This window comes from Chionomys nivalis, chromosome 7, assembly GCF_950005125.1.
Source record: "Chionomys nivalis chromosome 7, mChiNiv1.1, whole genome shotgun sequence".
Classification (NCBI taxonomy): domain Eukaryota; kingdom Metazoa; phylum Chordata; class Mammalia; order Rodentia; family Cricetidae; genus Chionomys; species Chionomys nivalis.
Window position 1 is genome coordinate 11798092 of NC_080092.1, and position 27756 is coordinate 11825847.

General features: G+C 49.7%; 1 protein-coding gene across 2 annotated transcripts; it reads right to left on the reverse strand.

Moving 5' to 3' along the window:
* Nucleotides 1-777: 777 nt before the first annotated feature.
* LOC130877712 (brain-specific serine protease 4) lies at nt 778-4971 on the reverse strand. 2 transcript variants are annotated; one of them, XM_057775232.1, is made up of 6 exons: nt 4818-4971; nt 4169-4195; nt 3541-3712; nt 3114-3388; nt 1751-1908; nt 778-1235 (listed from the first exon to the last, which is right to left on the reverse strand). In XM_057775232.1, the coding sequence occupies exons 1-6, from the start codon at nt 4930-4932 to the stop codon at nt 1029-1031; spliced, it is 954 nt and encodes a 317-aa protein (XP_057631215.1). In that variant the 5' UTR covers nt 4933-4971; the 3' UTR covers nt 778-1028. The 2 variants fall into 2 exon arrangements, with proteins under 2 accessions (XP_057631215.1, XP_057631214.1); XM_057775231.1 differs by having other exon boundaries at nt 3114-3391.
* Nucleotides 4972-27756: the final 22785 nt, after the last annotated feature.

Consider the following 27756-nt stretch of genomic DNA (forward strand, 5'->3'; position numbering starts at 1 on the left):
ATTGTCTAGCAAAGTCGCCTTTATCACCTGTTGGAGCTGGCTGGTTTCCGGTTTTGTTTTGTTTGTTTGTTTGTTTGTTTTTGTGACTCTCAGGTATCAACCACTATAAAGACCACACTCATCCAGCCCCTGTGGCCTGGCCACCGCCCAGAGCCCTGAGAAATCCGAGCCCAGGCCTTGGGAGGGCTCCCACTGGGAAGAGGACTCCGGGGGCCTGGGCTGCAGAGCAAAGGGGCAACAGACTTTAACCAACAACGTTCTGGAAGCCCCAGACCCTCTCACAGCCTGAGTCATTGCTGTCATCCGTACTCCTCCCTCCTCCAAGGGGACAGGTGAGGTGACTCAAGCCTGCTGCCTCAATGTTTTGCAGCTCCTTGGTGGAGAGGAATTTATGGCCTCAGTGGAGAGTCATTGCTATTAATCAACCATGGCAGGGTGTAGCTGTTAAATCAGGGAGACAAAGCCTGGCTTCAAGTGCAGCTCACTCCGAGTCCTGCCATAGCAGCCCGGATCTGGCCTGAAGATGAGCCAAGCTCCATTCTCACAGAGATAAGGTTCTCGGAACCCTACTTTAGCTTTGGCGGGGATCCCAACCCTGAACTCCTCAGTATAGCACAGCCAAGTCCTTGCCACCTCAGAGAAAAGGCAAGCAAGAGCAAGGATAGGCCAGGGGTCCGAGATGGAGCTGTGCCCGGGCCCATGTGCAACTTCACATCAATATCCCAGCATTTTTGTCCCAACTGCATTCCCATATATAGGGGGGAAAAAACCAAGAACTGAGAATAAATAATTTATTGAAACTGGAATAAATATGTGGCATGGTTACAAATAACTGTAAAAAAAAACATTAACACACACACACACACACACACACACACACACACAGAGTCCTCAGTTGAGGGGCGGGGCCTCGCTGTGGGCGGGGCCGGGACTTCCCAGGTCTTCCTACAGGCCATTGGCGCCCCCCGGAGGTAGAAGACATATTTACAGCCGAGAGACCAGCAAGAGGCTGTTCTCTGGATCCCAACTTAGGAGCTCCTGGTGTCCCCAGGGTCCGCCAAGCGCCCGCGCAGCTGCACCCCTTGCACGATCCTCTGCACCCAGGGGCGGTGAGCTAGGAGGCTGGTGTAGACTCCGGGCCGGTTGCGCTCCGCGCAGCCTTCTCCCCAGCTGATAATGCCCGTCAGTAGCCAGGAGTCACCCACCTGGCACATCAGAGGACCCCCAGAGTCGCCCTGCAGAGAAGAAGGGAAGTCAGGCGCCCACACCGGCAGGCCATGTGCAGAGCCCAGGCGTGCTTAGAGGATGCAGTACTGAGCCAACCGGTCTGTGGTAGCCCTGGAAGAACAGGCCTTATGAACAGAACCACTTCTGATGGCAGGCATGACCTCCCCACAACCACAAGGAGCAGGAGATGAGGCCACTTTTCGTTTACAGGTTTAGAAAGTCTTTAGACCAATTGAAAATGTGGGCACCGAAGCCAGGCCATACGTGGCCACCTCAGTCACGGGACTGGCCACAGAGGACAAGGATTCTGAAGCACCGGACCCTACTCAGAATACCAGCTGCCAAGCTGAGGCATTACAGCTGAGGAGTTCTGTACACAGCCCGTGTGTGAACAAGAAAATGGGTGACCCAGCCAGGCTATAAAGGGGGCCCAGGCAGAGGTGGGAAAGGGTGTCCCTCAGGAAATAGACGTGATGGAGCTTTGGGGCCTCCCAGTTGGGGTGGGCAGAGGGTGGGCACTCACCAGACAAGCATCCCGCTCCCCTTCCAGGTAACCAGCACACAGCATGTCCTCAGTGATGGCCTCTTGCCCTGCACCCCGCCAGTACAAGCGTTTGCAGACTTCTGAGTCAATGATGGGCACCTTCAGCTTCTGAAGGGTCTGAGGGCGGGGCAGGGGCACTGGGAACAGGAGGACAGAGTCGGCCCAATGCCTGCATCTGGTCCCCTCTACCCTCCCAGCAGCCTTCCTCAAAGGTAAATGAATCCGCTCTACTGGGCTTTCCCAAGGTGTTTTCAGGAAACCCTAATCCCAGGCTCCCCACCCCTTGACCCAGTGAATTCAAACATGGATGTGCAGTCCTAGATTCTGTGCCCTCAATAAGCTCCCAGATGTCCACAGAGGGCTACACAGCAGAGTGGTGTTTCTAGACTCAGACTCTAGTTTTTCCTACAAAGGCAGCGAGTTTGGTATTCCCTGAATTTCACCAAGCCCTCACCTTCCCTGGAGTTAAGGTGTAGACCAAGGGAAGACTGCAGCTGCAGAGTTCCAGCATCGCCCGTGCCTGAGCAGTTCTTCTGGACCCAGGTTAAGGCTCTGCCTTTCTTCCCTGCTGTCTATACCCAGTTTCTCCCTCCTGGTCTCTGCTGCGTATTCTTTCATGGATCATTTCTGTTCATTTGGGCTTAACCCAGGCTCTGTCTCTCTAGTTACCATCTGCCTTTCTCTACCTCTATATTTCCTCTGGTTTGTGGTTATAGATGGTATTTTTCAAACCTCCATAACTCGTTTGAAAATTGTGGTTTTTGGTGATGAAAACTACATTACCTCCTGGGACTTTTGCTTGTAATTCATAGATGCTGCCACCAGGGGTTGACAATTCCCACTTGGAAGTCATAATGCTGATTATGTTTCCATCTTGTCCCCACTCCATGTCTACCCATTCTTGTGTCAAGAGCTTTGCAAATTCCCCCCACACACACACACACATAGGATCTTTCTATGTAATCCTGACTGTCCTGGAACTCACTCTGTAGACAGCTAACTCACAGAGGTCTGCCTGCCTCTGCCTCCCAAGTGCTGGTATTACAGGCATGGGCCACCATGCCTGCCTTTTTTCTTCATTCCTTCCTTTTGTTGTTGTTATTACTGCAAATCTCTATTGTTGCTTTAAAAGAGAGCCAGATTCCTTTCAGCTAGAGGTGACCTAAAACTGGCAGTTGAATTCTTGTGACTTCATTTCTCTAGTCCCCGACTAATCTTTCCTCGTCTCTATAATTGTACACATGGCCTCTACTCTCTCCTACCCTAGTATCTGTATCTGAGTGGCCTCCGCCCTCTGTCCCCAGCTATTCCTGACCTCTCTGAAGTTAGAAGGGAACCTCACCTCCATCACGGATGCTGCCCCAGCCTGCAATCCAGCAGTCAGTGTTGGGAGGGAGCTGGACGGAAGAGTCGGGCAGGCAGATGGGCAGGATCCGCTCAGAGAATTGGATAGAGTGTTCCAGGCGCACCAGGGCAATGTCTGCACGGGTTCCCTCCTTCCAAGAATACCTAGGGTGGGGCAGCACCCAAGCAATACCCACTCGCTGGGACCTTGGACCTGGGTTTTCCAGCTGCCAGGCCCCCAATAATACTGAGAACAGAGATGGCTTGTCCACACTGCTGTAAGGAAAGAGAAAGAAAGAGATGTCAAGGAGAGAATGCCTGGTACGATGGCAATCAGGATCCCTGAACAACTGGACAGCCTGGAGCCTGAGACAGGAAGGAAGGATGGGTACTGAAGAATCAAGATCAAACCTGAATGCACATACCTCTTGAAGCAGTGCGCAGCCGTGACCACCCAGCGGTTGGTAAGCAAGGAGCCTGCACAGTGGTGGGAGCCATTCTTGAGGATGCTAACAATCCAAGGCCACTGGGCATCCACGCTGTCCTCGCCACCCACAACACGGTTCAACTGCTGAGGCTTGCCACAGTCTGGAGACACTGGCAGGAGGGAGGAGTTTCCTGTCATCTCAGCAAACCCAACTGTCTTCGGACTTGCCTGTCAACCCACCTCCAGGCCCTCCAAGGTCTCAAGCCTGTGGCCCAGCACGGCATGTGTCCAGCAGTGTCTACGGCAGGTGAGTCCCTGCCCTGTCCCCGTCCCCTTCAGCTACCGGGGCGCTGGCCCTTTCATCCCTCTCTCCAGCCCGTTAGCTGGTCTTCCCTCCACTTCCCTTAACCTTGATTGCCTATGTTCTCTTGACTCTCATCCTTCTGTCCTTCCAGACCTTTCTCCTCCAGGTTCATCCTCTTTTCTATGCCCTCCCCACGCTCGTCATCCCTGTATCCCTTCCTCATCAGCTTCCTCTGAATGCAGATCCCACTTCTGACCTACCCCATAGAATGACATCTAGAGACCGCGCATCCCACCCCCCACCCCAGCCTACTCACACTCACCAGGGATGTGGGCAGCACCGAGGGTAGCTGAGGGCAAGAGAGTAAAGAGGGTCAGGCCCGGTGGTGGGGAGCCCTGATCCCCCCCTCTCACACAGACTCATCCTGGACCCTCAGCACCGTTCCCCACTCCTACCACCTCTCTCCCCCCCCACACACACACACACCACAGATACCTCCTGAAGCTCTGTTGGAACAAACATTTTCAGACCCCTGCCTCCCAGCTCACCAGTATTCTCTCCACCTTCCTAAGAGTAGGAAGAGAGCTTGGGACACATACCGCCAGCCCCCACCAAAGCCTGGGCAGCTGTCCCGTTCCAGAACAGAAGGAGTAGACCCAAGATGGAAACCATGGAGGGGGAAACAGAAGCCGGAGGACAAAAGGAAGCTGCACTGACAGGATGGGAGAAGAGCCCCTGAGCAAGCACGGCGACCAGGGCGTTCGCCCGCGTTCAGCTAGGGAAACTGAGGCACAGAGCAACGGCAGAGGCAGGGGACAGAGACAGAGGGAAATGAAAGGAGACAATGGGAAGGAGAGCCCACACTCACGGGAAGGTGCTGAATCAGGAGGCTGGCGAGGAGGAGGGACTGTGGGCAGGAAGGAGGAGTGGAGAGAGGAGGAGGCGAAGAGCAGCAGGCCCCGGAGGCTCACCTGTGGAAGTCAGCAGTGCCAGAAAGATTGTGATCCTGAACTGGTCCCCACCCAGTGCGGGGGGAGGTCTGGAAATCACCGCTAGGGGTGGAGCCGCAGCGAGGCTGCTGACCATCTCCAAGGACCTAAGGGCTGTGCTGGCTGGGACTGGCAGGGCAGGTGGCTGTAGTGTCGGGTTCCCTGCAGGTCGCCCCAGGTTTTATCCTGTGAGGAGGAATGCTGTTGGACCAGTCCCCCCAGCTGGTGACTGGGCCACCCAGACAGTGGGTCAGGGAGGAGGCGGGGCTACCAGGAGGAAGGAAGCAACTGGCTACTGGGGCTAGGGGCAGTCTAGGGGCAGTAAGTAGACGGGGGACTCAGGCTCAGGTTCAAGATGGGTGCCCAGGGTGCACCCTGTGAGGGGCAGTGGGGACCTGTTGACTGCCCGGAGCAAGGCTCTATCCTTGACTGTCTCGGGAAACAGAGATCCTGCCTGCGGCTTGCCTAGCTCTTGGGGTAGGAAGTGGCTCAGCCTGAAGTGGCTACAGCTGGGGCAGAGAATGTTGGAGCCCGTGGGACCTTAGGCTGGAGGTTGCCAGGGGGATCTTGCTCCTTAACGGCCCGTGCCCAGCGCCCTGGCTGCTTCCATGACTCAACCCAAACACTTGGGAGCCTGGAATCCCGTTAGCCCACTTCCCTGAAAGCTGTGACTCAGGCTCCAAGGGGGAGGGCATGATGGCCTCTTGGTCATTTGGCCAAGTTGTCCCTGGTACTTCCTCCCAGTTGTCACTGCAGGTGAACCTCAGTGACTCATTTCTTACCTGAACTCCAGGGAGCAGGCCAACTCTGAGCAGGAGCCGTGGTCTATGGCCCCCATACTTGGGAAGAATCACATCCTGGGACCCCATACACACAAAAGGCCATGGAACTAGGCTTGGGGAAGCTGGGGCACTGTGGGCTAATGTGAATCGTTATTGACTCAGTGTCCTGCCCTCCTCACCTCAAGCAAGAACCCGCAACACCCCCCTCCCCCAGACATACATGTCCCTCTGTCCAGTGTGAGTTTCTAGGGGCAGACCTGGTTGTGGGAAGAAGCAAGGCTGAATAAAAACAATACCACAGTCTGAGACTCTGTACCCTACATTGTGCTGTCCCCAAGTCCCCTAAGATTAAAAAAAAAAAAAAAAAAAAGCTAGCTCAGGGAAGTCAGTAGACTGGACACTGGGTCAACTTGAGAACTCGGTGTCCCCAGCAGGATCAGAGGTGCCTGACCCTCCCTGGCGCAGGTCACATGCTCTGAAGAAAAGAGAAGTGTGGGAACAGGAACAGTAACACTGCTCCTAGGGAAAGAAAGAGAAGTTGATCTCTTTCTGCCTCTGGGCCAGCCACAGCTCTCTTGGGAGCTCCCTGGCCTGTGTCTCCCAAGCTGTCCAGAGCTGGCCCTGCAGGGCCCTGTGCTGCCCATCTCAATTGTTTAGAACTACAGAGGTAGCAGGTCCAGTTTGCACATGGATGCCCCTCTCTGGCAAGGAGATGCAGGGCACTGTGGACTGGGGTGTGGACTATGGGCCATTGTGCGGGGAAGGAGGCACGAGGCAGGTCGGGGTTAACCTGCAGGCAAGATGAGGCAGAGAGCCCCTGCCCCACCCTGTTCCAAACACACAAAATGTGTGGCCTCAGGAACCCCAGTGGTTCATTCTTCTCCCTCCTGTGATTGTGGAGCAGCCAAGATGAGGCCAGCTTCTCTATGCACCCACCCCCCAAAGCTATAGAACAAATATGGAGGAGCACTTGCCTCATCCTGGGTCCCCCTCAGGGCCACTTCTGCACCTTCAGCTGCTCCCACACCTCCCTAACCCACCCCTGTTGTGACACAGAGGGCCTTAGCCACCTCAGTTCATTCCACTAGCCCTGTGCTAGGTCACTGGGACACTCAATGAGGAATGGGGTTCGGGTCCTTCACCCAGGAAACTCACATCTCTTAGGGGTGGGAAGCAAGAAGAGTAATTAGCAGCGAGGTGGGCAGTAGCATGGTCCTTGATTTGTGCTGTGACTCCCTGAGGGGAAGGAAGGGTGCCTCCCCCAGCCATTCTCAGATCCAAGTCTGTCGCCCGCTGCACACTGGGTTTCAGTAGATGTTTGTTGAATGAATAAGTGATTGTAGAAGATAAGAGAGGCTAGAGACCAATACCTGCAGCCTCCTGCCTCTGCATTTCCTGAGTCATTGCCCTGGGCAACTAAGAGGCATGTCCCCAGAATGTTGCCTTCTTTGAGATGGGTGGCCAGAAAAAAGCCCCAGCACAAGGGCTCTGTGGGAGTCAGAAGAAGTTTAAAAAGCTAGATGGAGATTTCCTGGTACAAGCTCTGGAAGAGACCCACTCCCTCCCCAAGGGCCAGCTCTCCAGTTCCTAGGATGTGAAGAGCCAGTCCCTGAAGAACAGGGATGGAGCCCCTGGCATGAGTCAACATTCAGCAAAATATTTACTGCGGGCCTCCATGTACCAGACTCACACCCAGCATCCCAGCTGGGCATCTTCATGCTATGCAAGAGATAGATCAGGTACCCAGCCCTGCCACCCACACGGCAGTCCCTGCCAGCGTGCTCAGGGATACCAGCCAATTCACACTGAGGTGTTGATGTCTGATAGGGCTGCAGGAGCATTTACATGCTAAGGGCAGCTGGAGCCGGCGATGCTGAAGCCAAAACCATTACTCATCAGCGGTGGCGGTTGGGACGTGGGTATGGGAGTCAGGGGACATATTCCGAGCAAGGTTATCCTGCAGGGCACCGCCTCCTCCTGCTGGGGCTCACACTATAAGTGCCAGGGTCATCGAAGGAAATAAACCACAGCCTAAAAGGTGAGTTAGCAGGCATTACCGAGCAGCAGGATTGGGGGTCACGGAGGGGGACCCTGACCTTAGTGACAAACTAAAATGATACCTGCCTTGATGGCTCAAATGGAATTGAAAAGTAAGCGAATCCTCCAGGGATGAGATCTCATGCCTGTAATCCCAGCACAGGGCAGGCGAAAGCCGGAACATCATCTCTGCTGATTGAGGCCAGCCTAGGCTACAAAGCGAGTTCTAGACAAGCCTGGGCTACAAAGGGAGAAGCTGTCTCCAAAAGGCGTGAAGTTGGAGATGTAGCTCAGTTAGTAGAATGTTTAGCTTGCACAAAGGCCCCCTTCAGTCCCCAGCACCACACGAAACAGGACACGGTGTCACATGCCTGTAATCCCAGCACTTGGGAGGATGGGAGAGACTCAGGGTGATCCTTGGCTACACGGTGAGTCCAAGGGCTACGTGAGAACCTGACTCAAAGAGCACAACAAAGCAAAATAACAAGTCGTTTGTTCTCGTGGATGCTGGGAACTTCCCGGTTGATTTAAGTACCATTATACCACCAACGTGAGCCAGTCCTGTGAAAGAATCTACCAGCAGCTTCATGGCCTCATGAGAAAAAGCTGAATGGGTAAGAAAGGCTGACGGCCTTGCAGGGTGTGATGGTTAGGAGACACGTCCCTGGGTAAGTCTGTGGGGCGGCTGGCCTGGAATCACTTAGGAGACACCCCTCTGGTAAGTCTGTGGGGCGGCTGGACTTGGAATCACCTAGGAGACACGTCCCTGGGTAAGTCTGTGGGGCGGCTGGCCTGGAATCACTTAGGAGACACCCCTCTGGTAAGTCTGTGGGGCGGCTGGCCTGGAATCGCTTAGGAGACACGTCCCTGGGTAAGTCTGTGGGGCAGCTGGCCTGGAATCGCTTAGGAGACACGTCCCTGGGTAAGTCTGTAGGGCGGCTAGCCTGGAATCGCCTAGGACACACATCCCTGGGTAAGTCTGTGGGGTGGCTGGCCTGGAATCACTTAGGAGACACCCCTCTAGTAAGTCTGTGGGGCGGCTGGACTTGGAATCACCTAGGAGACACGTCCCTGGGTAAGTCTGTGGGGCGGCTGGCCTGGAATCACTTAGGAGATACCCCTCTGGTAAGTCTGTGGGGCGGCTGGCCTGGAATCGCTTAGGAGACACGTCCCTGGGTAAGTCTGTGGGGCAGCTGGCCTGGAATCGCTTAGGAGACACGTCCCTGGGTAAGTCTGTGGGGCGGCTGGCCTGGAATCGCTTAGGAGACACGTCCCTGGGTAAGTCTGTGGGGCGGCTGGCCTGGAATCGCTTAGGAGACATCCCTCTGGTAAGTCTGTGGGGTGGCTGGACTTGGAATCACCTAGGAGACACGTCCCTGGGTAAGTCTGTGAGGGGTTTCCATAGTTTTTTAACTGATGTAGATGGCACCATCCCACAGGCTGCGGTCCTAGATTCCCTTGTTACTTCTTCATCGATGTGATACCCTGACAAAAGCAGACTTGAAGGAGAAAGGGTTGTTTTCCTTCACAACTCATCAGGGAGGGAAGTCAAGGCTGCGGGAGTGGGAGGAGGTCACATGACACCCACAGTCTGGAAAGAGAGGGACGGGGTGCACACTAGTGTTCAGCTTATAGAGTCCAGTCCCAGCTAAGATGGGTGTTCCCACATCCATTAATGTGATTGAGATAACTCCCCAAAAGCACGTTCAGAGGTACATTGCCCAAGTGATTCCAGATCCTGTCGGCCTGACAGCACAGATGGGATTAAAGGGGGAAAGGACGAAGTCGCTGATCATCAGTAGCCACCTCTGCTTCCTGGTTATGAGACCCGCCCAGCTGCCTTCCGCTCCTGCTGCCTGCCGTGCTTCCCCAGGCATGAAGGAAATCCAAATCATGTCTATCCCTCCTTATAGGGTTCCACTAGAATCCGAGCTGTGGAAGCAATGAGTTTACTGGGCTTCCTTACAGATCATGGGTGAGGGTTACTTCACAGGAGCGTGGATGAGTCCACAGCAGCCACACCTCCGGAAAGTCTCGGCCTGCATGGATGATGACCGCCTCCCAGCTTCATAGAAAGAACGCCCCCTCCTCATTAACCTTCCCACTCCAGCACCGAAGGCCACGGGCAATTAGGGCAGAGTCACATACAAATGGCCAGACAGTGCAGGAGAGCAGCCGGACATGTAGGTGAGGGTCTAACGACCCTGCCCACCCCCTCCTTCTATAAAGGAACATGGACAGCTGTCAAGCCTATGCTCAGAGCCTCTTACAAGTGGTCACCGCTGTGCTGACAAAGACGGTGGCAGTCATATCGGAAAATGGCATTCTGTAGTGTGAGTATTCTGTCACAGAAAGGGAAAAGGAACTAACACAGAAGATTGGTACCAGTGAGAGGGCCATCGCTGTCCGAATCTGCCCATGTGGTCTGCAGGCCTTTGCACTGGCTTGTGAGAGGAGTGTGTAAGATTTGGTGCTGTAACCTCGAGAACCCTTAGAATATCAGCAGCCTGATGGGCCGTTCTGCTAGGAGTCCAGACTGCCCAGAAAACCACGTGACTAGGAAAGGTTGGGCTCATGGAATTCAGAGGAGAATATGACTAGTCAGAACTGGACTGTAGGCCGCCATTCGTGCTATCCTCTGGCAGAGAAAGGCTTCATTCTTGACTTCAAAAGTAACAGACTAAGTTGTTCAGTAGAGTGAACATAGCTCTAAGCTGCAGCATGGCTGCTGCCCCTGCTTTTAATCAATTCCACCATGAGAACGTTCTAAATGCAAGGGAAATGTGCAGTTTGGTAAGGAGAGGAGGAGGAGTTTAAAGATGCAGGAAAGATGCCAGGCACAGAACTGCAGGGTGTTCCTTCAAAATCTTGACCTTGCTTTAATCCAGTTTTCCCTCACTACCCCTACATTCCATTCTTCCCTTATGGAGTGGAACTATTTACTCTTTATCATTTAGTAGGGTTTTTTTTTTTTTTGCAGATTTACATAAGCACAAATAAAAAAAAAAAGAACAGCATGTGAGCCTATGCATTTTCTTCACTGTGAGCCTGGTGTTGTTGGCCTTAGTGGCTCTAACCCCAGCTGTACGGCTCTACGGTGGCTCTGCGGTTCCTAGAGGAAAATGAATGACTGAGCACAGTAAGATCTGTTGCATTTCCAGCTCCCGATGAGGACCAGGAACTTCCTGAAGCCAATGGGCAGCGTGTGCTTGGTCTTCTTGCTGCTCCCATCATCAAATTTGGGCATCAGAATGTTGTTCGTGAGTCTTTTCTGCACCCCGTTGTTGATAATTCTGGGTTCCTGCCAGTTTTGCTTAATTGTGAGGTATCAGTCTGACTGGTGCGAGGAGAAGTGTTTGAGCCTCTTTTTGAGGATTTTGGGCTCCACCAGAGGTTGAAGGGCAGCCTTAATGCTTCACACAAGGAGGAAAGCCAAGGGGAAAACTACCCTGTGCCATTTTATATTGGAAATATATGACTTATATCTCTCTCTATTTTACAGTGCCTCACCAACATTGCTTTGAGTATCAGAAGAGATTTCAGCTTTTCAACAATATTAGAACTAGTAAGATTTTGGGGACCTAGCCAGACATGGTGGCACACACCTTTAAGCCCAGAACTCAGAAGGCAGAGGCAGGTATCTCTGAGTTTGAAGATAACCTCATCTATAGAGCAAGTTCCAGGATAGCCAGGGCTACACAGAGAAACCCTGTCTCAAAAACAAAAGATTTTGGGGCCTCCTACAAATGACCTAAATTCAAGCCTTGAGGGAAAGGGTAAAATCTTACAGATAAATTGATGAGTTTGGGTATCACATTGAGAAACAGAGGGCTTCCGGTCTGTGATAGTTGATCGAATTTGGAATCTTTGTGGCCTGCCAAGGGTATTTCCAGAGAAGTTTAGCTGAAGGTGGACCACATAGTCTGATTGTGGGCAGCACCATCCCCTGACCTGAGGGCCCAGGCTGAATAAAAGAGGAGACAGGAGAAAGCCCGCCCGATGGGCACCATCATTCTCTTCCCTCCACCTCCTGACTGCCAACTTGATGCAGCCAGCCTCCTCGCAGCCAAGGCCCGCCCTCCCCCCAGCTGTGAGCCTTCCTTCCGCTGCCTCTGACAGCTGTTTTACCACTGTGCCTAGACAAGAGAGGGACACACTGGTGAGTCCTCTGCCCCACTGGGCATGCATGCTTCTGAGGAGCCTGCTCTGGGTGGCCTGGGGATACTGGATTACTGAGGCAGCACTGCTCTCCGATGTCCTGCCTCCCACTTGATCACACTCCCAGCTGTCCTGGGAACCTGTTGCCTTGGAAACAGCAAGGCATTGGGCTTCTCTGCCTCTCAGAAATTCGGCTCCTTCAGTCCTGGGGTGTGGTCCCCCCTCAGAGCCCTCCCAAAGACCCCATGCCCTTAACCTCACATTTCTTTGCCTTCCTTCAGGCTCCTCTAGCCCTTCCCAGCTCTTCCCCAGAGCTCTGTCCCTCGCCCCTCTTATGAGAAGTCAACTGTCTTAGTCATGTTTCTAAGGCTGTGATGAGACACCATGCCCAAGACAACTTGCAGAAGAGTTTATTTAGGAATTACAGTTCCAGAGGGTCAGAGTCCAGGAGGCAGAGTGGAGGTAGCAGGCAAAAGGTGGCGGAATAGCGACTGAGAGCTCACACGCATGTTGATCCACAAACAGGAAGCAGAGAGAGCTCACTTGAAACTGTAGGAGTCTTTTTGAAACCTCAAAGCCCTCCCCAAGAAACATACTTCCTCCAGCCAGTACATACCTAACCCTTTTCAAACAACCGCTGACGACTGAGTGTTCAATGCTGGAGATTTACGGGAGCCCTCTCATCCAAACCAGCACACCAACCACGCCTGACTCCACACTGCCCCACAGCTCTCTGGTGACAAGGAAGTCAGGATGAGGCTGCATGGTGCAGACCCGTGATATCCTTTCTCCCATCTCCTCTTCCCGATGCTGAGCTCTGCAGTCTGGGAACTTCCCACCCCTGAGCCCAGAGAACAAAGCTTTCCTGTAAGGAAGTTCTCAGCATTTCCTACGGGTGGAGATCAAGAATCGCTCTCCCTGCTCAGCCTGCCTTCCTGTCCTCTCAGGGATCCCCAACATCTACCATCCCATGCCTTCTGAACACAAACAGGGCTTAACTATCTGACTCTGGATGCTAGGCTTCCTAGCTCCATGCTGGCCATGTGACTCCCAGAGCATCAGGCTGAGACTGTCTTCCTGGAATATGTAGCATGTCTGGCTCTTGGGTTCCACCAAGAGGCTCAGGTATTTTCCTCAGCTGCTTTATCCCTGCCTTTGGGGCTCCCTTATGTCCTTACTTTCTCTGTCTTCCTTTGGAGTTCTTCCCTTCCAGAAGCTGCCTTGAGGTGTGTTTTCAGCCTTTGTGTCCTCAGTGAGTTGGCTGGAGTCGGGTGTGACTAACCACACCTGCTGTCCCTGCACTTGGGAGGCTGAGGCAGAAGGATCTTGAGCTCCAGCCTGGGCTAAGTAGAGGAACCCTATCATGAGAAATAATAATAATAATTTTAACGATAAAATCAAAGCTTTATAAAAGAAAAGAGAAGTCAGCTGCTGGAGTTCTGAGTGTTAATCTCCTTCTCCACACTGACTTCACGGTGCTCATGGACAATGTCCACCAGCCTGGAAGGGGGCCTGGGGAAGAAGTGTCCAGCGCTCCCCCAGGAACAATACTGGGCTCCAGGACTCTCCCCCTATGCCCCATCCAAGCCTGTTCCCTCTGCTAGAGAGAGCAGCTTCTTTCTAGCACTTGAAGGTGACTCACGAGCTCTCCGGTGAGCCTGGAGCTCCCTTTGCACATTGTCCTTAAAATCGCTGGCTAATTCGAGGGACACTGCCTGAGGGTAGAGCCCAGTTACAGGTAACTTGCTTGCCACGAGGAAAGCCACAGATTCACGGCTCAGAACCACAACAAGATCAGATTTAAAAATAGGCAGATAGATGCGGTGGTAACCCCAGCACCCACGAGACCAAGACAAGAGGACGGTATCAAGTCGGAGGCAGCTGGGCTACACGAACAGTACCAGGCCAGTCAAGGCAGGACTAATGATGGACCAATAACATGGACTAGCGGTGCTGGTGATGGGCTTGCTAATGCTGGCTCTGCCCGCTGGCAGGACTGACGATATCCACACAATCTGCAGACTTAAAGTGGCTGTCATCACAGTGGCATCTTGATATCAGTTGGGCTCCATCAGGCAGCTGATGCCACAAAGCAGGTCATCCCCTGGACAGAGCCAGAGGGAGCCAGGCAGAGTCCAGCTGGGGACGTGGCCCAGAGAGAATGGGTTACAGGATACACAGGGGTGCCCTTGGTCAGGCTAAACTCTTCCTCACACTCCTGGTGACTCATCCTGACTCATGGACAAGAGGTCGGACCTCTGAGTTCTGACATAGAGGTATGGCTGGGGTTATCTCCTGGTCAGTGTCTCTCAGACTCACAGAGGGGTGAGAGACTGGCCACATGGGGCTTCAGCCTGGCTGGAGAGTGGAGGGTGGTGAAAGGCCATGGCCCTGCTTTAGTTCCAGGTGAGCTGAATACATGGCCGAAAGCTGCATGTCTCTGCCTTGCTGGGTGGGGGGGCACTTCTGAGCCATGGCCTAGCTGTCCCCCACCCCAGGTGTGACCTGGGCAGCCACGTCATGCCTGCCACAGAGGAAACATGGAGAAACCAGCTTGGGCCACCCCCGCAGGGTGGGAGCTACTTCCCAACCTGTTTCTCCTCCCCCTCTTCCCTCCAGGGAAATGAGTGGTTCTGCTAATTGCTGCTAATGAGCAACTTGGGGCCAGTCAGTGAGGCTGTTTCTGCAGCCAGGAGGCTGACGGCAAGGGTGGGGAGCTGCAGGTGTCTGAGAGGAGCAACAGCAGCCAAGAGTGCTCATCAGTGGTCATCCTATGTGCTGGGGTCACTGGCCCCCACACCCGCTTCCACGCCTGTCCCTTCAAGCCATGACTTGGGCACCAGAACCTGGACTTTGAGCAGGTTTCTCAAAGAGATGCATGCTCGGGTTTTCCTGGCTCAGAAATCGGCAGCTTGATTCTCCAGTTGCTCAAGACTTGGGCTGGGGAAACATCCTTGATTCATTTCTTCCCCTCCCCCCCACCTACATCTGCCTTCCACATTACATGAACACTAGGAAGGCCGAGAAGATGCCAGTGAATCTGGGCACTGTGCTCCATGGGTACAGGCCCCACAGCTAAGCCCAGACCCTGCAACAGCCGTTCTGATGGAGTGAGGATGAACATCACGAGAGAGAGCAGATGCAGAGACCCACAGCCAAACTTTGGGCAGAGCTCTGGAGCCCTACAGAACAAGAGAAGGAAAGATTGCAAGAGCCAGAGAGGTCAAAGGACACCAAGAGAACACGGCCCACAGAATCAGCTAAGCAGGGCTCACAGGGGCTCACAGAGACTGAAGTGACAACCACGGATCTTGCATTAGGTCCTCTGCATATGTGCTGTGGTTGTTTAGCTGGCTTTGGTTTTGTTTTTTGAGATAGGGTCTCCCCTGTGAAGTCTTGACTGTTCTGGAAATTACTCTGTAAACCAGGCTGGCCTCAAACTCACAGAAATCTGCCTGCCTCTGCCTCCTGAGTGCTGGGATTAAAGGTGTGTGCCACCACTGCTCAGTAAGGCAGGACAAGGCAACCCAGTAGGAGGAAAAGGGTCCCAAGAGCAGGCAAAAGAGTCAGAGTCACCACCATTCCCATTGTTAGGATTACTACAAAAACCCCAGCTAAAGCCAGGTGGTGGTGGTGCACACCTTTAATCCCAGCATTTGGGAGGCAGAGGCAGGCAGATCTCTGTGAGTTTGAGGCCAGCCTGTCTGCAGAGTGAGTTCCAGGACAGGCTCCAAAGGATAAAGAGAAGCCCTGTCTCGAAAGATTCCAAATACTGTATTTGATTGCTCTGTAAGATCATTATTAAGATTTATTTTTTATTTATATGTATATGTGTGTGTCTATGTGCACATATCCAAGGTATGTGTGGATACCCAAGGAGGAAAGAAGACAGTGTTGAATCCCCGGGTACTAGAATTAGAGATGGTTGCAAGCTGCCCAGTATGGATGCTGAGAACTGAATTTGAGTCCTCTGTAAGAGAAGCAAGCATCCTTAATCAAGCCCATGCCAGACCCAGTCTCTCTCAAGCTCCCAATAAATGCTTTCTGTTATAAGTGGCCTTGGTCACGGTGTCTCTTCACAGCAATAGAACAGTAACTAAGACAGACAAAATACTCATGCACATAAAAAGTAAAAAAAAAGTAAAAAAATTAAAAATCACTGATTAATTAAAAGTCTCAAAATTTTTACTTAATTAAACAAGTTATAGATGATATATTTTATTTTTATATTATTGTAATCATACTACTACACTAATTGGATTTTAAATTATAATATAGCCTGGCACCTTCGCATATCAGTAAGTCATTCATAACATGGTTATTAATGTCTACATAATATTCCATTGTAAAACGCAACAACACTTACTTAACCTCGTGTCTTCTCAGGCTGGACACTCATTGCTTTTACTGTTACACATAATGTCTCAATAAAACTTGCTTAAAACATCTTTGAAAGCATCTCCAATTACTTCCTCAAGTTAGATTCCTAGAAAGGAAATAGCTAGGTCAAAGGTTGTAAATCTATTTACAGCTGTCAATAATGTAACTTATCAGATCATGCTCGGAAAAGAATATGATCTCTCTTTCTCTCTCTCTCTCTCTCTCTCTCTCTCTCTCTCTCTCTCTCTCTCACACACACACACACACACACAAATAAATAAATAAATAAATAAATAAATAAATAAATAAATAAATCTTTAAAACATAAGAAAATAAAAAGAGCCACTTCCCTAACCTCACAGAGTCACTCGGTGCCCTCTGCTTTAGTTTCACACTAGGCTGTGCGCAGATTTGCCAGCAGGGTAAACGCAGCTGCCCTGCGTGGTACAAGCCTGAAATCCCAGCACTTGAGAGGCACTGACAAGAAGATAGAATTCTGCGAGTTCCAGGCCAGCCAGGATTACAGAGTGAGAGCCTGCCTCTAACAAACTAACTAGGAGATAGATAGATAGATAGATAGATAGATAGATAGATAGATAGATAGATAGATGATAGATAGATAGATAGACAGACAGATAGATAGATAGAGATAGGTAGATAGATAGATAGAGATAGGTAGATAGGTAGAGATAGGTAGATAGGTAGATAGACAGACAGACAGACAGACAGACAGACAGATGGATGCCTGGGGACTTCAAGGGTCTCCTGCAAACCTGAAAGCTCCAGGTATAGTTGATTGTTTTTACTCTTTACTCTTTTGGGGTGCCCACTACCCAGTTCCCAAATAAATCTCACAGAGGATATTCTTTCTTATAAATGCCCGGCCTTAGCTTGGCTTATTTCTACCAGCTTTTTTAAATTCAAATTACCCCCATTTACGTTTTGCCTCTGGCTTTTCACCTTTCTCTTCCTTCTGTATATTACTTTCTTCACTCTTTCTCTGGGGCTGGTTGTGTGACTGGGTGACTGGCCCCTTGTGTCCTCCTCTTCTTGTTCTCTTGCTCCTCCATCTTCTCCCCCCAGATTTCTCCTTCTACTTATTCTCTCTGCCTACCAGCCCCGCCTAGCCTTTCTCCTGTTTAGCTATTGGCCATTCAGCTTTTTATTAGCCCATCAGATGTTTTGGACAGGCAAAGCATCACAGCTTCACAAAGTTAAACAAATGCAACATAAACGAATGCAACGCATCTTTGTATCATTAAAACGAATATTCCACAGTATAAACAAATGTAGCACATCTTAAGATAATATTCCACAACATCCAAGCTGTAAAGAGCTGCTCGCTTGGCGGGCGGTGGTGGCGCACACCATTAATTCCAGCACTCGGGAGGCAGAGGCAGGCGGATCTCTGTGAGTTCAAGGCCAGCCTGGTCTACAGAGGGAGTTCCAGGACAGTCAACACTACACAGAGAAACCTGTCTCCAAAAACAAACAAACAAAATGAAAATAATAATAAAAAGAAAAATAACTGCTTGCTAAATACTGAGAACAAGAAGGGACTCAAAGGAGCCCCGGCATCCTGGGCTCAGTTAGTGCTTAGTTTTCTCATTTCTTCTGCTTCCTCTCAATCTGAGCAACGCCTACTCTTCCCAAAGGGCCTCCTTTGGACCACGACTTCTCACAATGTCTGTTGTCCTGGATTCACAGTTTGCAGGACTGAAGTGCCCCAAGAATCTTCTGGAACTTCGTTCAAAACAAGTCTGGCAGCTATGTTCAACGCAGCTCCCCCACTTCACTCTACTGCCCGTGTCCAAGGAGCCACCTTCCCCACTGTGTGCGTGAGGGCAGGAGCTCAGGAGAGAGCTGGCCCCCCTTACACAGCTTCCTAGTAGGCCAGAACTCAGATGTCGCAGGGCCTTTTTAAAGATCTTGACAAGTCTCAGCTGCATGGGGAACACGTGCCTGAGTCTCAGTTGTGTTGGGTACACGTGCCTGCATCTCAGCTGCATGGGGTACACACGCATGTGTCTCAGCTGCGTGGGGTACACGTGCCTGCATCTCTGCACCAGGCTTAAAATGGGCGTCTTAGTCACATGTCTCTTGCTGTGAAGAGACACCATGACCAAGGCAACTTATCAAAGAAAGCATTTATTTGGGGCTTACAGTTTCAAAGGGTCAGAATCCATGACCATCATGGCGGGGAGCAGGCAGCAGGCAAGCAGGCAGCAGGCAGGCAGGCATGGTGCTGGAGCAGAAGCTGAGGGCTTGAGATACAACCACTGTGGGGTGGGGCTGAGGGAGCTAACTGGGAATGGTATAGGCTTTTGAAACCCCACAGCCACCCCCAGTGGCACACCTCCTCCAGGAAGGGCACACCTCCTAATCCTTCCCCAAACAGTTCCACCAATTGGGGAGCAAGGATTCAAATAGGTAAGTCTATGGGACCATTCTCATTCATAACATCACCACACTGGACTACATAGCAAGTTTGAGGCTAACATGGGCTACACAAGACTGTTGAAAGAATAAAATAAAGCAAAGAATTCCAACTCACACCAGGTGACGCTTAATACTCTGCACGTATTGTGACTTGATTATGCCAGAAAAACTTGTCCAGGAAGGCAAACTTTGTAAATAACCTTGCCGTCGAGTTCAGGAAAGTCCACTGAATCACAGACTTTCCCAAGATTACGAGACTCTCCTACCATGACATACTAGAACAATCTTGACCTACTAGAGTTTAATCGTGTGCTAACATGATCCTAGCCAAACCTTACTTGGTCTTGCGGCAACGGGCCTACCTTAAAGCAGACACCCTCCCCCCAAATATCAGTACCCCGTTTGCCCCATTTCTGTCCTCTGTCTGCATTCTAGAATTCTTACAAGACAGAGTTCTTCCTTAAGCCAGTGCACAACAAACTCTACTGTTGTATCAGTGGTACTTTCTGGAAGCTAGGACAAGGAGGAAACAAGGCCTGGACACCAAGGAGCATCATCATGTCTGCTGATGAAGCGTTGGCCCAGCGAGCTAAATGATCTGTCCAAGGTCATGCTGTGGTGAACCCAGACTTCCTCTTCTTAACCTCTGGCCTCAGCTGAACAGGGAACAGGGCCCTAGCTGTGTGGTCCAGGTGCTGTCTGCCAGGGTGACTCAGGGGAACTGCTCCTCCCAGGGCCTTCTCAACAATCCAGCTGGGCGAAAATATAAACCAAGAGACGGGCAGTTAATTAACTCCAGCCAATTAGTGTCTGGACTTCTGCGGATGCCCAGACGGGGAAATATGAACACCACTCACCGGATGCCTGCAAGGTCTGTGGGATGACTTCCAGCAAGAGAGGCAGCCGGGTGCGGTTCAGTGGCTGTTGGGGTTTTCTCGAATGGCAGGGGCGCCTAGAAAAATGCTCATAGACAGCCTGGTGACTGCGAATGAGACCACGGTCGGCCTTTGGACGCACCGGGATCTCCGCCACTCTGGTTCATGAGCCGAGAACATGGGAAGGAGATCCTGCCACCTCTTCTTGGGTTTCCAGCTGCGAATCTGTGTCTGTTGCCCCCTAGTGGCCACGTGCAGAACCTCAGTCCTGATGACTGAATCCATGTGCACAGCTGAGCTAAATTTTAGTGAATTTTGCAAAATGGATATTAGAAACATTTTGTGAACATTAGCCTAGCATACTCAAGGCTCTGAGTTTAATTCCCAACACATACGCAACCTACATACACACACAACATTTGGGGGTTCGGGATATAGCTCACAAGGATAGCACTTGCCTAGAGCCTGCAGGAAGCCCTGGGATCCATCCTCATTACTACAGATATAATTGTGTGTGCTTATTAAATATTGAATTAGGAGGCCGGAGAGGCTCGGTGGTTAAGAGTACTGATTGCTCTTCCAGAGGACCTGGGTTCAATTTCCACCACCCACAAGGCTTTACCTGTAAGCCCCGAGGAGGAGTGCTGATGGCTCCTCTGGCTCTCTCAGCCTGCCTTCCCACAGCTCTGAGACACCTGCCTGCCTAGGAATGGCGCTGCCCACAATGGGCTGGGCCATCCACACCGACGGGAAACTGGGGAGATGCAGTACAGACTTGCCTGCGCCTGAATCTTACGAGGTGTGTTTTCAATTGAGACCCCCCTTCTGAAGAATCTTACAAGGTGTGTTTTCAATTGAGAACCCCCTTCTGAAATGACTCCAGCTCTTGCCAAGTGGACAGAAAACCAGTCAGGACAGCTGACCCCTTGTCAACTTGACCCATGAATACAATACTAACAACAGCCTTTCCTTCATCCCCAAGATCTCAGATTAATATCGCAATATAGACATAGTATAGACTTTAAATGTTTCAGTCTCTACAATTTCAATACTTTGAAAATTCAGTCTCTTTAAAATACCCAAAGTTTCTTTAAAAATGCAAAGTTCCATAAGGCATGGTGGCACACACCTTTAATAGAAGCACTGGGGAGGTTCCGCATTGGAGTGGAGCCTGATCTACATAGAATTCCATACCGCAAGCCGGGCGGTGGTGGCGCACACCTTTAATCCCAGCACTTGGGAGGCAGAGGCGGGCGGATCTCTGGGAGTTCGAAGCCAGCCTGGTCTACAAGAGCTAGTTCCAGGACAGGCACCAAAGCTACAGAGAAACCCTGTCTCGAAAAACCAAAAAAAAAAAAAAAAAAAAAAAAAAAAAAAAAAAAAAAGAATTCCATACAGCAAGAGCTACAGGGTGAGTTCCTGCCTCCCCCCCAAAATCCAAAGTCTCTCTGAAAATCTTTAAAGTCTCTCAACCATGAGGTCCTGCTTAAAAAGAAAAAAAAATCAGCTAAATAGAGAGAAGAAGCAGGGCACTGTTACCATCTGAACAAAGCAAATCCAAAGTCTGATAGCATAAATAAGCCGGTGCCCAGTGCTTGGGATCTGCTCACAGTCTTCTGGGCTCCTCTAAGGAACGAGCCACTTCTCTTTCCGCCTCTGCAGCGCACACAGCTTGTCTTCTAGGCTCAGCCTAGCTCCATTCCATGATGGCTACTGTCCTTGGTGGTCGTCCCATGGCACTGGCATCTCCCATATTCTGCTGCAACTGCGGTGTAAAAGGCCCCCAGCCGGCAGCGTGACTGACCAGGACAGAGAGTCATTCAGGCCATAAACTCAGCACGCAGACAGCACCACCCGCGGAAACTGGAACAAAGGCCTTGTTCATTGAAGTCCACAGTTCTGGGGAAGTTTCTAAATATGTCAACCTTGCTTTTTTGCTTCTGTAGTCCACTTCTGGTTAACTGTTCCTGATAACTGGAATATATCAACCCAGAACATGGGTTTTTGTGTTTAAAATCTCACTCTGAGCCAGGCAGTGGTGACACACATCTTTAAACCCAGTACTTGGGAGGCAGAGGTAGGTGGATCTGTGTGAGTTAGAGGCCAGCCTGGTCTACAGAGCGAGTTCCAGGACAGCCAGGACTGTTTCACAGAAAAACCCTGTCTTAAAGAAACAAAAGAAAAGAAAAAAAATCTCACACTGAGAAAGGCTCAATGCTACACTGAGATCCCACACACCCAGTGTGATCACGCACCAGCCCAGCTAACCCGGACCACATATTTTTAATTCAAAATATTGAATAAACCTAATAATCTTTAAGAAGTTCTCAAAATTTCCTCTGAAACTTCACAAGCCAGGCCTCCAGTTCCTCTCGATACTCCCATCTTCCAAAGCTCTCCCGGAGCAGTCCACGGAGCTCCAAGCAGCATGCAAGCAGAACAGGAACCTAGAGGCAAGAACTGATGCTTCCTGGCTTGCCATACCCCTTACTTGCTCAGCCTACTTTCTTATAGTACCCCAGGACTACCTGCCCAGGAATGACATCACCCACAATGGGCTGGGCCCTCACACATTCCCCCAATAATTAAGAAAATGCACTCTCAGATCTGCAAGCAGGCAAATCTTACAGAGGTTTTTTTTTTTGAAAAAAAAAAATGAGTGTCCCTCTTCTTAGCATGGCTCTCGCTTAGCTGTTCTCGACCTGGGTTTCAACCCACTTGAGGGTTCAAACAACCCTTTCACAGGGGGTGCCTAAGGTCATCCTACATATCAGATGCTTACATTATGGATCAAAACAGTGGCAAAATTACAGTTATGAAGTAGCAACAAAAATAGCTTTATGGTTGGGGTCAGCACAACATGAGGAACTGTATTTTTTTTTAATTTTTTTTATTTATTTATTATGTATACAATATTCTGTCTGTGTGTATGCCTGAAGGCCAGAAGAGGGCGCCAGACCTCTTTACAGATGGTTGTGAGCCACCATGTGGTTGCTGGGAATTGAACTCAGGACCTTTGGAAGACAGGCAATGCTCTAAACCACTAAGCCATCTCTCCAGCCCCTGAGGAACTGTATTAAAAGGTCACAGCGTTAGGAAGGCTGAGAACCACTATTCTAGCTGTATCCAGTTGACAGAAAACTGACCAGGACAAAGGCTGAGATCTAACCGACAGAGAGTGCCTTAGCAGAGAGGAGCGAGCTGTGGCCAGATGTCAGAGCAGGGTACAAGATGCCTACTGCAGGGGGAGGGCTGTGGGGTGATGTGCTCAAGAGACCTAAGGAGGCTAGGAAGGGGATGCAGAGACAGGGTGAGCCACAGCCCATAGCCCTGGGAGTGCCAACAGGAGAGGGTGATTGCTGTGTTTGATAAATATATTAGTTAAAAAAAGAGGAGGCCATCAAAAATTAAAAATTGTTATTTAAAAAAAAAAAAAAAGAAGGAGGCCAAGGGGCTAGAGAGATGGCTTAAAGATTAAGAGCACTGGCTGCTCTTCCAGAGGTCCTGAGTTCAATTCCCAGCAACCACATGGTGACTCACAACCGTCTGTAATGAGATCTGGTGCCGTCTTCTGGCATGCAGGCATATATGCAGTCAGAACACTATATACATACTAAATAAATCTTGGGGGGGGGGTGGAAGAGAAGGCCAAGTCTAGGAATGTCTCAGAGTGCTTAGCTATCATGTTCAAGGCCCTGAGTCCCAGCCCCAATGCCACAGAAGACTAGGACTGATATAGAGAAGAAACAGAAGGAGGAAATGGGGAAGGAGGAGGAGGAGGCTGCTAAGAAAGTGAAACCCTGGGTTGGAAGCTTCCCGGGGAAGCTGAGGGAGGGGACACTGGAAAGGCTGAGACCAGGCAGGACCAGCTGCAGGTCTGGCTAGTGAAGCAGAGGGTGGGCTTGCACTCCAGGGGTTTGAAACCCAAACTCTGATTCTCCCGCCTTTCTTCTGTGTTCTGGCCAGGAAAGGAACCTGAGTCTCCAGTATGGCTTAAGAGTCTGACTCTACATTAATAAACAGACAGACAAACTTTACCCAGGTACGGTAGCACACGCCTATAATCCTAGTACTAGAGAGACTGGAGGCAGAAGGAGCCAGAGTTTGAAGCCAGGCTAGACTATACAGAGAGACCCTGCCACGACAGAAAAGACACCCTTCTCCAATTAAATATGATCAACATAAGGCATCTCTGTGGGCATCTGTCTGTTGAGGTTTGGTCAGGGAAGTGAGCTGGAATAAGAGTTCTGTGTAGGGATTTGTTCTGATGTGACTTTGTCGGGGAAGAGAGAGGAGATGGTAGCCAAGAAGACTCACAAGGAAACATTTAGCTCGGTTCTGGTGCAGAGGAACTGGGACGACATAGAATTCCACGTCTCCAGCTTTGACATCATGGGTGACCCGAGGCAGAGCTGCTGACCCCCACCCTGCAAGTCCCACCCTTGCTGGGCCTGGACTCTGAGCAGCTCTAGTAAAAGAGACCTGGTGAAGACTAGAGACACACCTAACGAACAGTAAACTTGTTTTTTGTTTTTGTTTTTGTTTTTTGAGACAGGGTTTCACTGTAGTTTTAGAGCCTGTCCTGGAACTAGCTCTTGTAGACCAGGCTGGCCTCGAACTCACAGAGATCCGCCTGCCTCTGCCTCCCGAGTGCTGGGATTAAAGGTGTAAACATTTTTTTTTTTTTTTTTTTTTTGGTTTTTCGAGACAGGGTTTCTCTGTGGCTTTGGTGCCCGTCCTGGAACTCGCTCTTGTAGACCAGGCTGGTCTCGAACTCACAGAGATCCGCCTGCCTCTACCTCCCAAGTGCTGGGATTAAAGGCGTGCGCCACCACCGCCCGACAGGTGTAAACATTTTTAAAGGGGCTGGGGAGATGACTCAGTTGCTGACATGCCTAATTTACAAACTTGATGTGAGGATGTGAATTCAAATCTGTAGCACATAAAGTCTCTCATGTATGAGAGAGACAGAAAGAAAAAGAAGAGAGAGGGGGCTGGAGAGATGGCTCAGAGGTTAAGAGCACTGATTGCTCTTCCTGAGGTCCTGAGTTCAATTCCCAGCAACCACATGGTGGCTCACAACTATCTGTAATAAGATTTGGTGGCCCTCTTCTGGCAAGTAGGCATACATGCAGACAGAACACTGTATACACAATAAATAAAAATCGTAAAAAAAAAAAAAAAAAAGAAAAAAGAAAGAAAGAGAAGAGAGGGAGGCAGGATCACAGAAGACATCCAGTATCAATTTCTGGCTTCAGAGCATATACACATGCATGCACACACACATGCATGCACACACGAACACACACACAGACACATGTGCACGAATATATACCCTCCCAGCAAGTACACACACATTCACATATTCTTCTTTAATAGAAGAAAGAATGGAGCCGGGTGGTGGTGGCACACACCTTAATCCCAGCACTCAGGAGAAAAAGGCAGACCAACCTGGTCTACCGAGTGAGTTTGAGGACAGTCAGAGCTACACAGAAAATCCCTCTCTTGAAAAACAGAGAGGATGGAAGCAAGGAGAAGGGAAAAGATATTTACTCATCTGAAGCAAGCTACACCTTACAGAACTCAGAGCAGCTCTTGGGCTCTTCCCACTATGTTGACCGGGTTTCTGTCCTGCCCGGTTCCCACAGTTGTTCAGTCCCAAGAAATCACACAGAAGTCTATATCAATTATAAACTGACTAATTATAAACTGGCCTAGTATCTTAGGCTTCTTATTAAGTGATAGGTACAGACCATTGTCCCAAGGATTTCCCTCTTTTAACAAAAAAAAAACCAAGAACTCTGAATCGAGTCTCCTTTGTTTAGCTTTTTATCTAGATCATTTTTCATAACATCTTGTAACCAACATTCTAAACAAAGATAATCCATTTTTGGGGGAATGGGGGCATAGTTTTCCAGCATTTGTCCTGCTGATTGGGGGTGCTAATAATCTTATGGGGACCTAAAGGAAATTTAGAATTATGATCAAGTCCTGACTGGAGTATCCTGTGAGGCTTGATCATCTCAGGCAGCAGTCTTTGAACTGTTCTGAATGTAGAACTCTGACATCTGGGCCATTCCTCCTATAGGAGATTTCTCAGGGGGTCTTCCTTGGTCAAGCCTGATTTTTCTTAATGCAGAATGAATCCACAGTCTCTCATTTCCTGTGGAAACAAAGCAAAACCTCTTCTCCAAAGTAACATATCTTTTGACTTAAATTCTAAAGTCAAGTTCCAGGACAGGCTCCAAAACCACAGAGAAACCCTGTCTCGAAAAACCAAAAAAAAAAAAAAAAAAAAAAAAAAAAAAAATTTTTTTAAGTCAAAACATTGGATTAATCCAGCAGCTTTTATAAACAAATGTCTTTTAGCAGCTTTTGCTCCTTCCTCAGTCATCAAGCAATTTAAAGACAACCCAATAACATGCAGTATCCAGATTCTCTGTGCATCTCTAATCTTTACGTGGCTTTATTTTACCTCTACTTCTTTCATTGTTATTTTTAATTTTTGGCTTCTTGAGACAAGGTTTCTCTGTGTATCTTTGACTGTTCTGGAATTCACTCTGTAGACCAGGTTGTCCTTGAACTCACAGAGATTTGTCTACCTGCCTCTGCCTCCGAAGTGTTGGGATTAAAGGTGTGTGCAACCACACCCAACTACTCTCTTTTTTCTTTCTTTCTTTCTTTCTTTCTTTCTTTCTTTCTTTCTTTCTTTCTTTCTTTCTTTCTTTCTTTCCTGGAACTAGCTCTTGTAGACCAGTCTGGTTTCGAACTCACAGAGATTCACCTGCCTCTGCCTCCCAAGTGTTGGGATTAAAGGCGTGCACCACCACCGCCTGGCTTTTTTTTGGTTTTTCAAGACAGGGTTTCTCTGTAGCTTTAGAGGTTGTCCTGGAACTAGCTCATGTAGACCGTAGACCAGGCTGGCCCTGAACTCAAGAGATCCACCTACCTCTGCCTGGGATTAAAGGCGTGTGCCACCACCACAAGTCTTTCTTCTTTCTTTTAAGGATTTTTATCTTTTTTTTCTCCCAAGCCTACATATATTTTTAAACACACAGTAAACTGTTTAGAGGTTTTCTTTGTCTTTGAATCTATATTTACTGTATATCTCTCTTTTTCTGACTACATGAGTCTTTAATTTGCTAAGCAATATTGCTAAGATTAAAGTCATGGCTTTGATGGCTAGATCCAGTCCATTCCTTAGCTTTTTTCTGAGAGTCTAGCTTCATGGCATAAGTATTGGCTGGAGCCATGTTTATTGCCACAACTCTATGGAATTTCAAGGTCCCTGCCACCACCAAAAAGTATGAAGTCAGCTTTTAATCAACACCATTTAAGTGTTTCATAGCAGGACCTCTTAAAAGAGCTGAAAGGTTTTGTAGTTAAAGCTGAGTCAGGAAGCCTCTCTTAAATGAGAGTGCTTGCCTCTAGCAAGCAGAGTCCACCCAAGAAAGTGCTGATATCAAGAAGCCAAGCTTAACTCTGTTCTTTTTTAAAAAATTATTTATTATTCATACCAGTGTTTTTCCTGCATGTATATTTTGTGTAAAGGTGTTAGACCCTGGAGTTGTAGACAGTTGTGAGCTGCCATGTGGGTGCTGGGAATTGAACCCGGGTCTTCTGGAAGAGCAGTCAGTGCTCTTAACCTCTGAGCTATCTCTCCAGCCCAACTCTGTTCTTTTCTGTCTAGAATAACTTCCTTAGCTCTCTCAGACTTTTAAGTGAATTTGGTTAGCCCCACATTGGGCGCCATTTGTTGACCAAGTTTTCTGTCCCACCTGGTCCTGCCTGGTCAGGTAACCATTCAGTCACAAAGAAATCACACAGAGGTCTACATTAATTATTAACTGATTGGCTTAGTATCTGAGGCTTCTTATTAACTCTTACAACTTATGTTAACCCATAATTCTTGTCTGTGTTAGCCACACGGCTTGGTATCTTTTTCAGTGAGGCAGTCACATCTTGCTTGCTCTGTGTCTGGCTTCCTGTCTGGGTGATGACTGCAGACTGAAACTTCCCTCTTCCCAGAATTCTCATTGCCCTGCCTCTACTTCCTGCCTGGTCACCCTGCCTATACTTCCTGCCTGGCTACTGGTCAATCAGCATTTACTTAAAATACAAGTGACAGGGTGCAGGCCATTGTCCCACATCACCTCTAGGTGCTACTCTCACCACTGGGACCCTTTACCGTCCCCAGTGGTTTGGATTCCTTGCCTTGCATCTCAGGTTTTCCTCACCTGAAGCTTGCTG